The sequence below is a fragment of the Papilio polytes genome, unplaced genomic scaffold, assembly GCF_000836215.1.
Source record: "Papilio polytes unplaced genomic scaffold, Ppol_1.0 DF822178.1, whole genome shotgun sequence".
Taxonomy (NCBI): domain Eukaryota; kingdom Metazoa; phylum Arthropoda; class Insecta; order Lepidoptera; family Papilionidae; genus Papilio; species Papilio polytes.
The window spans coordinates 1,148,700-1,161,854 of record NW_013527026.1 but is presented as its reverse complement, the minus strand read 5'-3'; the positions used below and the strand labels follow the sequence as shown (position 1 = coordinate 1,161,854).

The 13,155-nt window shown below is 33.6% G+C and overlaps 1 protein-coding gene across 1 annotated transcript in view; it reads left to right on the top strand.

Moving 5' to 3' along the window:
- Window positions 1-13,155, top strand: part of LOC106106721 (kinesin-like protein CG14535) — a 197,891-nt gene that overhangs the window by 13,082 nt on the left and 171,654 nt on the right. The window contains exon 2 of the mRNA XM_013287358.1: window positions 6,529-6,601. Coding sequence (XP_013142812.1) covers window positions 6,529-6,601 — 73 coding nt within the window. The remainder of the gene's footprint in view (window positions 1-6,528; window positions 6,602-13,155) is intronic.

Genomic DNA, 13,155 nt, shown 5'->3' with positions numbered 1-13,155 from the left:
CCCGTGAAGTGCACACTGAACCCTTACTTTGATAACAAATGAATCTATATTAGGAAAGAAAAATATATTACCGTGTCAATCGAACTGTTAAACCCACTACATACGCTAAATTTTATCTGAACAGTGGGATCGTTTACACACGTGTGTAGTAAAAACTGAGTACTGAAATGATTGTGTATAGAGGATTTATGCACAGGACTTAACAATTGTAACATACAAACCATTTAGATCCTTTTCCTTCCCACCCTTTTTCCCTAGAGTAGGTTGGGAAGAGAACGTGGATTTAGCGGTGGAGGTGACCCACAGGAAGGGGAAATATCCTCTTTATGTTCATCTCCTCCTTCGTTGATTAACAACGCATCCGCTATTGCGGATGTCTATGGCCAGCGGTCGCTTAGCCAGTTTGGCGGATTAAGGTGGCCGCTTGCTCGTGCTAAAAAAACCAACAAATCTACATTCGCACAAAAACGGTAACATTAAGTGGGTCAGGAAAAATATTTGTAACATGTTTTAACACGGTACTTATAGATTTTATTCTGTCAACTACATATTACTATCGATAGAGGATATAATATCCGGATATCGTCATGATAGTACTCCCACACAGCCTTTCATTACAATCGCGAGCGGAAGTACTCGCTCTCCAGAGGGACGTGTGTGACCGATATTATTATTCCCTATTCCCTTTATTGTAGTGACAGCTACACACGTCAGGATTCTGATAACGCTTTTAACGTAACAGCTTGCAGACATTATAGAAAGGAGTAACTAAGTTACTATATCTGCTTGTAAGTCAAAATGTGTTAAAAGAAATGCGAGATATGTACATGACATGTCGCAAGTTATTGTCAGTTTTCTCCATTCTTTACTTTCCTATTAGTGATATTTAATCGAATTGTAAGAAGTTTTGTCGTTCGTCTGTTAAGGTTATTAAAAGCTTCATGAAAAACCTAACGTGTGTGGCTGGTATAACGTACTCCCACATGACGATTCCCGGGACGTCTCCATGAATTCCGCACAGTTAGCAGTAAGCTTTGTTCTCGGAAAAGTTATTTGAAGATATTATACGACGATTGACAATCAATACGTATTTTATTTAAGTATATATCAGCTTTTTATTTAATTTAGGCATGTTATGAGAAGGGATGAATCGCATGTAACAAGACGGACGTTAGTTATGAATGTGGAGGGGTACACCAGTAGAGGTAGACCTAGAAAGAGATGGATGGATTGCGTGAAAAGTGACATGATCAAGAAGGGAGTGATGACTGAGATGACGGATGACAGAGTGCTTTGGAGGACGAAAACCCGGCGCGCTGATCCTACGGGAGTAGGTTAAGGCTGGGGAGATGATGACGATATCAGCTTTTTATTTATTTCATAATAAGAAATTACCTAGACTGATTCAATGCCATAATGCAAACCCTTTAGATTGCAAAACAAAATTTGTCATGCAAAATTCTAGAAATGTCTAAAATAGTAAGAGATGTCTAGAACCTTCTTTTCTAGGTATTAGTATGATAGAATTGATTTCTATACACATATGTATATGTAGAGTTTTAGGAGCAGGTACATAGCCCGCGGCTTGCAATGCCATTTGAGTGGTGAACTGTGTTCAAAATGAATAAAGTATGCATTGGAGAAAATGTATCGAAATAGAAATTCATTAACTGTTTAAAGTAACTAATTATTTTAACTATAATACAATGGTATAACTTAACTATATAAAGTGTTACTAAATAAGATAGATTACTTTGGTAAATGACGCATATGGAGTATCAAATTAAAAGTGTAAGAAGGAAAATGCCGTACTTAATAGTCAGGTATCGCAGTGATGAAAAAAAAACAAGCATAGCGAACAATAATGAACTATCATAACACACATAAAAAAAAATAAAAAAAAAGCATATCGACGAATTGAATACCTCCTTCTTTTGGGAAGTCGGTCAAATATTCGGATTAAATAAAATATATTGAACTTAACTAAAATTATTATTTTCTTATTAACTAATTTAGACGACAATTCTAGTATTGATAATTAATTTGAGAAAACGGTGTTTTTTAATTCATAAGTTATAACTATGAATCTATCGATTCCAACTTTATAAGAACTAAAATCAAAAATCAAAAAGATTCCTGCTTGATTTTATACTACCCATCCCTACTAAATTGTCACATGAGGTATCTTATTTAGACAAACTATAGCGGCAATTTTTTCGCAAATTAAAAAAAAAAACATTTTTTTGTATTTCATTTACAACTAATATTAAATGACCTTGTATAAACAAATAAACCATTCTCCTATGTAAAAGATATCGTAGTCTAAAAGTGATCGTTAACATGAATCTAAAAAAAAACTCTTGCTCAGATATTTGAGAACTATATTATTGGGCCTGAGGGGCGAAGAAAGCTGAGCGTTCGCATAAACCGCGACCCTGTAAAAATAAATAGGGGTTAGCAAGGTCATGTTGAATGTGAAACAGATATATCCTGTGACGAGTAACATCTCACAAGTCGACACAACTGTTACTACTTGCAATCGTTTAAGGGAGCCACTTAGTGTAGTTAATAAGAATAACAACAGAACATTAAAAACAGATTTAACTAGTTTAGGAGAGCTCATCTCTTGTAAAAAAAAGCCAATAAAGATTTTATAATCTAAACTGATATAATAACGCGTAAACACACATTTCTTTGTTCCCTAAGATGTCACCAATCACAGCACATTTTCGAATAAATCTTTTTTTAAAACAAAGTCCTACACTTACGACACGCTTTAGGCTATATATTTTCACGCCGTTAAACTTAAGGGTAAATATTTTAGATAAAAACCCTAATGTGGGAAAGAGACTATAAGTTGTTGCCAACATCAAGGAAGCTAGGTTGCCATGGTTTGACATATGTCATGTCATTTTGACATTTGCAATTGAAAATTTGACAAATGTGAATAATAAAATGAAATTTTTATAATTCCATGCGAGTGAAGTCGAACGTGAACAGCTAGTTTTTAATAAGAGAAGACTACTTAACTGAAAATCGACTTAATTCCTTTAGATTAGTACGATTTTAACTGATTTCTAGTGTAGAAAATTAATTATTGTACGCGATTTTTTGGACATTGTAATCCAAAATTATTTAATTCTACTGAAATATATTGAAGTATAATCATTAAAGATAGCTAAAAGTATAACAATATGCTTATGTGATCTATTACTAGAAAACAAAATTATTCTGTATTATTTAATCCTATTAGTGATATAAATAACAGAAGCTCTGTCACCAATCGCTTGTACACAAGCATAACCGCGACAAGAGAACCGCCGTTTAGTGGAAATATTGTGACAGATGGTCGTCTGGAGTTATTTTTGTTTTAGAGGGTGAATTTACGAGTTCCCACTGTGAGGAGTTTGATGTGTCAATTAGCGGAGTACGGTCGAGTACTGCTTTAGGACTAGCATATAACTAAAGCGAATGCGAAGCGAAGATATGAAATTTTCCGAACAGAATTTGAAACAAACGCTTCAATCTGTGGTGCGAACTCTATGTCCTGTTTACGTACATTCTTCAAGCTTTGTTTTGTTCCGGTTCGTTTTAGCGACTGTGTGACGCGGCCTAAAACATGAATTATCGCAATGTGGAACAGACTCGGTTATTTGTCAAAATTGCACTCAACTCTGCCTTCATTTCTATTTTCGCGCGCTTTTAATTCACTTACCACTGTACTAACTGGATTGTAGACAGAATATAATTATAAAAAGTGAACTTACATGAAGAAACAGTCAACAACAAAAGATATTATTTGTTAGATATAGTGTGGCGGATAGATGTTTATTCGATTCCCAATAACTGGTGATTCGATTAATGACCGACAGATGGAGTTAGGAGAACGTATTTCTCGATCCTAACGAAATATTTGATCCTAGTTAATCCAATTAGGGCCACAACTCGTTATTGCGCTGGCGTGGACTAGGCGAGTTCGAAAAGAAATCGATTCAATTTCAATTGATTCACTCGGATAACGCAAGAATCGAATACGTCGAAAGTTTCTAGTTAAGGTAAAGTACGTATAGAAATTATTCATCATAAAACTCCAAAAGTCATTAATTTGAGCTTGAAATTAAATTGATGAAAGACAGTCTCTTTAATCTACGTTACCCTTAGTAAGAGATATCGACACTAAGTGGAGCAGTAAATAATATTTGTAGGTTTTCACTTAGAGTTACACGGTAAGTTAGTCTCGTGTCTGGGTTTGGGCGGAATATTAATAAGCTGGTCCAGACTGCCTCGGGTTGTGTCCCATGTGACCGCTAGCCCTTACCATTGCCTTTGTTCTTAACCAAATAAGAATATAAAACATTCTAACCATTGATTTTTAAAGAAAACAGCAACCGGTAACCGTCTAAAGTAAACAAATTTATTATAGACACAATATAATGCTACTTAAGGAATATTTGTAGGATATCTGAATAATTTAAAAAGAATTGTATTTGTTAATTTTGGCCCTGATTATGGAATTTTTTTTTTTTAAATCAGCGACCCGAAGTGGGTCTTGGCTTCCGACACGAGAGAGCGCCAGCGTCGTCTGTCCTGCGTCGTCGATATTTCTCCACGTAAATAAAAAAACTTAAAGGGTTAATAAATAAACAACTGGTCTTGCTTGGCCTAAAAATACAGAAAATTAAGCTTTATAATTTTATGATTAAAGTATAAAATGCAAACCAGAATTTGATAATAGTAACAAGCGATTTAAAAACGGTGAACAATGGTTGTAACTCATAGCTTTAAGCAGAGCGCAGCAAAATTCAACTATCCCAGTGTTTAACGTGGTTGCTTGCCCCCACCGGCTAGGGACGTGTCCGTCGCTTGTATTAAATATTTTCATAGTAAAAGGTATTTCAATTAGTCGTCGGAGAATTCATGCAATTTAAATTTATGAATTCAATTTCGTAGATTTAATTTATTTAATTCGTTTACAGCGCTTCTGCGGAGTTTAGTAACTATTGTAGGAATATGTCAAGCGTTAGATTTTTTTTTATTCTTCTTTTAACAATACAAGTAATTAAATCTAGTTTAATATAAAAAACACTAAATAAACATTATTGGTTTTTCACTAGCGTTTCAGTGGCTTGTTTTTTTTGTGTTATACATTAATTAAATTTGTTAAAACAAGAAAGCTAATATTTTATTAACGGCTTAATAATCGAAATACGAAACGAATCTTAAACTCTTTACTTTGTTTGCTTTTATAATATGACATGCGTCAAATTAAATTGTGATTAGGAGTTTTAGTAGGACTTATAATTTAAGACGCTCTTTCAGAATTGGTCACCTTAAGTCGCGTTTACGAACAAATTACATCTTTTACGTAATTTGACATCTTATCGGTAGAAGAAATCTCATTACAGCGAAATTATTAAGAAGTTGCGATTTATCAAACACACCTTCGAGTTATATCGCGAAGCAATCTTTCTGAAGGTTGAAAGTAAAAAAAACGTTGAATTTCTTACAGTATGAGAGTAATAAATAAGAGGCACGGGCGAACGTTGCGTCATTCCGCCGCCGAGATTATAAAGTGGCTTATTCTGGTACCTAAATACGATCCAACTACGATAATGAATATTTAAAAAAACTAACCTTAATTTTCCGTTATAACATTGTTATTAATTAAATTTCACCACTGCGCAGTATACTATAAAGAGCACCAGAAAGTAATATCTATGAGTATAAACATTTCAATATAACAGAATTGAATCAGAGTTTTAAACTACAATAAAAGAAAAGTAAAAATTTTTTGCATAAAAGCTATATTTATTAACTTGTATATAGTTATTATGTATATTTATTCACGTTTTATTTAAATATATTTTTGTAACTTTGTAACCTGTGGCTAAGGAAATAGTTATCACAGAATAAGGATGTGAATCTCAATTTGTCGGCGCAGACGTTTGGGCGCTCTCCGCAGGAAATGAGCGCATTTGTCTTACCTGTGCGGAGTATGGCCATGAAATAAGCGTATAGATATCAATTGGATCTAAAAGAGAAAAATAAAACAAAGTAGAGTTTGGAATATTAAATTTTTACCGTTCCAAATATTAAAATATTCCATTTATTTGCTGTATCAATATTAAAAAATGGTATTTTATTAAACTTCTCGTCCAAATACAGATAAAAGAGGTTCTAATTTTCTCGTATAATCGTTAAAAATGCCAATAAAACCGTACAGCGATGTTAATTATCCGCTTTTGCAACAGCCACAGTAACATATAACCTGTAAATTCATAAATTCACTTACCAACATTTATGAATATTAATAATTAACGAGGTCGCAGCCCTAATTTCCATATCACTTGGTCGGTGAGTCTGATGGTGGTTGTCACACTTCACACGTAAATATTGTAATAATTCTTGTAGGCAACCCTACTAGTTTTATACATTTTTAATTTCATAAATATCTTATTTAGAAATAACCTACTATATTTATATTAACAGATATGAAAACTTTGTAAAAAAAAACTTTTTCTTTTTCAGATCGACACCACGACTCGTTGGTTCTGACGCCTCATATAAATTGAGTCAATGTGAAATAGAAGCTCTAAATGCTGTAAGTAATTGAATAATCACGATCAACATATATACGAGTACTAATAATATAGAGAGGATAGTTTTGTATGTAGTGAAATAACTCAAAAACTACTAGGCCGATTTTAAAAATTCTTTCTCCGTTTGAAAGGTAATATATCTGTGAGCAACAAACGACATGTTTTTTTTTTATATTATTGACGCGAACAACTTGTAACTTAATAAAATTGTAATTATAACTTAGTTTATTGCCTATTATAATAATACGTCTTACTTCTTATTAATATAAATGCAAAGGTTTGGATGGATGTTTGTTATAGTGTACCGCATTAACGGCGGAACGGATCTTAATGAAATTTGGCATAGATGTAGAGCTAAGTCTTAAAGAACACATGGGCTACTTACTTTTGTTTTTAAATTACACATGTAAAGAGTCATGTCCGAAAGCTAGTGTTATAAAAGTTCTATAATTGTGAAGGATTGGATAGGCATCAATATTTGTAAATTTATCTACCTAACTACAAGTAAAAAAGATTCCCGTAGGATAGATTGCCTTTTGCATGAAAAAAAAATGCGAACGAAGTCACGGGAAATATCTAGTACATTAATGCGTCATAGTAAATTCTTAATATAAATTTAACATTTGGAATAACAATGGCATCCGTATTACGTGATACATAATTAAATATCGTTATACGGAATTATTGTAATAATTATATTAGAGAAGCTCGTTAGAGGATTGAAGTGGATACAGAACAAACATAGTTATCTCTAGGGATTATTGCGTAAGATAAACATAACGTATCAATGGAGACGTATCTCGTATTATTTATTAATATACAAACGATAGATATATGTATAATTGAATTAAGACGATTTTCTATTTGGGATAATCCCTTATACGAATTACAAATATCGCGGAAAACCAAGCTGTAATATCACCTGGTTACATCAGAAGTATCTGTTATCACCGGAGAGAAAGGATGACACTTTTAAACCTGAAGGTTCGACGATGTAAGTTGAGGTTATGGTAAAAAGCAAGGACCATATTATAGCCGCGAATTCATCGTATAATTAAAATGGTTTCTTTGAAATGCATGATGCATGCATTGATTTTTTATTGCTTGTTTTTGTTAAGTAAAAGTGATTTTTACAAGAAATAATTAAAAGCAAGTGTAATGTACCTGATATATTAAGGGTGTGCATCTTTCGCCAATAAACTGTTTTGGCAGTTTGGCGAAATAATTTATATGACGTAAATTTTATGTTTTAATTAAATAAATAAATAAAAAATAATAACAGACAGTTGTTTACGTTTTTAAATTGATTTTGTGCCCCATTGAGTTACCTCAGAGCCTCTTAGATACAATAATAGACCACAGACTATAATCTCTTGTATTCCAAGTGTACTCGGACTGACATAATCCAGTTAACAGTTTTCGGAAGTTGTTGAATTATAATTACACAAGTCAGTTAACACGAGCGTATCATAGACGTGAAGTTTGTCAGCTGTGTAACGCATTGTAGTCCCTTGTCAGTGCCGTACGCATATTTGATGACAAGACAACTTTGGTAATAGAGTTGGCTGAAGTATGTGCCATACCCTTACCTCACAATAATTTAATTAAAAATTGATAAATCCAACGATTTTGAAATAGAATTTGGTTTATTGTTATGTAAAATAAAAAAAAATATTATTAAATCAATTAAGTTACAAATCAATCAGTTGTAGGGACTTCCTTTTAAGTAACCAATAGGCACTTGTGTTAGGAAGTAAAATATCATTTAAATTGTAAATTGATCAAAACCTACATAGTGCCTACAAATTAAGTTATTTTTTATACAAGTTGAGGGCTTTTAATACTCAAGCATAACTCACGCCACAGGCGCCCTCTAGTTAGTTGTGTTTATAAAATATAATTCCTATTTGAAGCCAACAGCCGTAATCCCATTGTTGATTTTAATTAAAAATACGCGGAAGGGTTGTAATGATTCTTCAGATAACAGTTAATATATTGATTGGTTTGTTAACTTAATGAGATACATACCAGCTGTTTTTAAGTATTTATTGTGTACAAAAGTTTAATTCACTTTTGTTTTATGGGAAAATGATGACCTAAAAATGTTCTCTAAATTATTACATGACTAGCTGTTCCCGTGCGACTTCATCCGCATCAATTGCAAATGTCAAAATGACATGACGATGACAAACCATGCAACCTTGCTTCCTTGATGTTGGCAGCAACTTATGTTCTCTTTCCCACATTAGGGTTTTTATCCAAAATATTTACCCTCCTAAGTTTAATGGCGTGAAAATATATAGCCTAAAGCGTGACGTAAGTGTAGGGCTATTTAATAAAAAAAAATATTCAAAAATATGCTGTAATCCTGACATCTTAGACAACAAAGAAGTGTGTGTTTACGCTTTATTATAATAGTATAGATTAACCTTTGTTTAATGTTTTCAAATAGACGCTCATTATAACAGAGGATAAATCTTCCAAGGTTCTTTAAGACAAAAACAAATGTCTAAAAGATCTCTCTCCTTTCTTAAATTCTTCAATGAATAGGTTACTTAAGGTTACTTTCTGACTTCAGCTAGATCTTACGTAATAGCAAATAATTAACAGTAATTGCTCCACATCGTCTTAGATGTAATCTGACGCCGATTAAATGCATATCTCGTGTGTGGCTGTGGCTTTGTTATTAAGTTCATTGTTAGCGAATTAAGGCGGTTGCCGCGGGTCGCCGCGCAGACCTCCGGCGCCGGACCATCTTTGTGCTAACTCTATTGAAGTCTATTGAGTTTCTGATGATAATTTTCTGTAGAAATATCGCAATTTCATTGTCATTACATTGTTGAGAACAGATAGTTATTTTCTACCTCTTTCACTAGTTTACATGTGATGTCTAAAATTCATCATCGTCATCATCACCAGCTCACTATATGATATTATAGTTCCACACTAAGGGGCTCGAAACCTTTATTATATCTTTCTTTATAACAAAAAACAAAAATGTTGCATTTAATAAAAATAAAAAGCACAATTACAAATTATTTATTAAATGGAGGAGTAAAGCAGAGCTATAGTTTCTTGTATAATTCATCATATTTTAACTTAGATTTTAAATGAATTAGTTATCTTGTATTACAATTGAATAATTCGAAGTAACGCCTCTTTTGTACCCCATAAACTATGGCAACAACGCATATAAGGCGAATGTTCGACGTTACCCAAGCACTCTATCATTTACACATTTCCTTGTACGGAGCCAGTTGCAGTTCTAAAAGCGAATTATGACCGAGTATTAAGCTGTAAGGAAAGGTCTGGTTTCAACATTACGAACGCCCTGGGCGAGATTTCTACCGCACCTCCGGACAAACCCATCCGGAAAAAGGCGTCCGTTTAGGCGTCCGTGGCGCCCATTTATGTCCGGCGCCCTGGGCGGTGACGCCCTCCTTCTCTAACGCCGGTACTGGCTTGTAAGTTCACTATTAATTGATTTGTGATCCATTTTCAGTTGTAACGTTATTAATGCATCGAATATTGGCCGTGTATTTTGTGTGTGTATCTAAAATGTTTGCTATATTTGACTTTGAAGTAATAAAGCTACACACTGCTGGTCCTCTTTATAATATATACGAATATTACAAGGAGGAAAGATTTTTATATTTGGATTTTTGTATATATTGAAATAACTCAAAAACTACTGGTCTCATATCAATAATTCTTGTACAATTAAAAAGCTACGTTATCACTAAGTAACATAGGCTATGTTTTACTATTTCAGACGAAATATATAGACGGAGTCGAAAGTAACAGCTTGTTTTTAAATAGAATGAAATGTTACTAATGTTGAAGATGGTTAGAGTACATCTTACAAAGCTTTATGGAAATATGGTAGATATGAAGTAAGATCATGTTAAAATGTTCCTCTATTTTCATTGTTTCTTGGTTTTTACAAATATTAAACTATTAAAAGTATAGCAAATAACAATTACTACGAAATCTTTTACTCGATTTACAATTATCGCTAGATACAACAATCCAAGACATTGAAAATAAGGTTTAGTTCAAATAAATTAGAATCTAAAGTTCAATGTACCGTGATCTTTCGTCGGTAGGTAACGATGTGGTAACAAATCACGATTATTCATCATATTCCTGCGCAGTTTCCGCAAGAGATGATCTCAAAGGGCGCATAATGAGACTAATTTACGGCAGACCTTCTTATTGTTCACAAACCGCGCCGACTGTTCGATGTTCCTTACCATTATTGCGATCTATGTATAGTTAAAAAAATATATATACTTAATTACTATGTCATGTTTGTTTGTCTTTTGTTATTTCTGATTGTGTTTTCGTGTTGTTAAGAATGAAATGTCTTTTTATTTATTTAGTTCCATAATTACAAATTGCTTGTACAATTATTTAAAGCTAGCTTTCACCCGCGACTCCGATTGCGTGGAATTTAAAAAAAGTACGCAACCTATGTGTTCTTCTAGACTATCCTCTACATCTATGCTGAATTTAATCGAAATCCCTTCAGCTGCTTAGGCTACAAACACTAACAAACATCCATTCATTTAAACTTTCGCATTTATAATATTAGTGCGATGTGCAATTTTCCACAAACATTAATGACATTGACAAATTTAGACCTATCTGCAGGATTTCTTTATTTATGTCATATTAGTTTTTGATGGCGATTCCGTCCTTGTTAAATTAAAAAAAAATCTCTACATCCTTGCAATATTTCATCGACATCCATTCAGCAGTTTAGGTTACAAACTCAACAAACATGCATGTATATAAACATTCCCATTTATAATATTAGTAAGATATTAGTAATACTCTTAATATAACAAACCAGAATGATATTGTACAATAGACAATACAAATATTAAATCAAATAAGCGAGTCCAAACATTAACACCAAATAAAGACAGTCATCCAAAGGGAGATAAATAAATTTACACTCTATTAGGCGGCGGTGATTCAGCAAATGGCACAGAATTAGGGAGCCCGGCGACCCCCGGCGCCAGGCTTATGAGCGAGAATGATGCTTCACTTTGATGTACTGTATAGTATACCTGGACTTGAGAGGCAATCATAAGTCTAGACGGGTTATAATACATTACGCTGTTGATAGTTTATTGAGCAAAATTTTCACATGAACAATGAACCAGGAGTAAAAAGATACTTAACGGAGTAGGTACTTCTCTAAGTACTTAACGGAGTTCGACCACTGTTACTACATTCAGGTTGGCCTTTACTGTTGTCAACTACAAAATTCGCAGACAGTGAGGACTTATCAATAGCTTAGTAAACTTTAGCAATCTTGAGGGTTTCATTATCAATACATTTATGGTAAATATTTCTTGTGTAGTTATTTACATTGTAAGTCGTAAAAGCGAAAATTCGTGAATTTATTCATCAACTAACTTTTGCCTGCGACTCCGTCTGCGTGGATTTAAAAAAGTATGTAGATTACGTGTTCTTGCAGACTATGCTTTACATCTATACCAAGTTTCATTGGGATCCTGTCAGCAGATAAGGTTACCAACTCTAATATTGTCCATCCATCCATTGCATTCCATTTCCATCCATTGTAGGATTATCAATGATTTTTTTTATAATATAAGGTGGCAAACGAGCAAGCGGCCACCTGAATCCACCGAAATGGAAAGCGACCGCTGCCCATAAACATTCCCAATTGCAGATGCGTTGCCTACACTTAATTGACAGAGGAGAAGACGCACTTAAGAGGACATTTCCCCTTCCTATGCGTCTCCTCCACCATCAAATCCACTTTTCCTTCCCATCCTTTCCTATTAAGAAAAAGGTAGAAAGGGAAAGGGACTAAAATTAGGCCTCCGGCACCACATCGTGGTGGTGGTGGTGTGTGGTCGTGGTATTACACTGGGCGAGCCGACCCATTCGTGCGAAGATGTTAAAGCGGGCTCTACCACAGTTAAAATGATAATGTAATATAGGTGAAACAGGTGGAAAATGTCCACCATGTTCAATTGCTTGTCAGAATACTGATGCTGTCACGCTTTAATACACGTTTGACTTTAAAAAAATATATCAAAGGGGAGCCGTTAATGCATCGCGCGAGCAATCTCTAAATCGAGGGGTGCATAATTTATCATCTGGAGGCCACTACCTTCTATCCAACGCTATTTTTATTACATCACACGTTCCTGTGAAGAATGAATTTCAAATGGTGTCGGAAGTTTGTGTTGGGGGAATAAATCCGGTTCCCTTACTAAGGTTACTTCTCACTATTTACTCACTCGATTTGAAAAATGTGAAAAAAGTGAATTAAAAAATTTGATTTTATTTTGTTTGTTTGTTGTTTTTAATAGATTTTTATTCAACTGGAGTTTATTTACTTTATGATAACTTTATTACAGAGAAATAATAAGCCCAATATAAATTTCGTTTTGTGAAGAAATACATATATTTTTAAGTTTACTGTTAAGTTAAGCTATCAATAAGTATTAAAACTTTATCTTTATAACAACGTCGGAGTTTCAATTTCAAACCATTATATTAGTTACTAAAATAT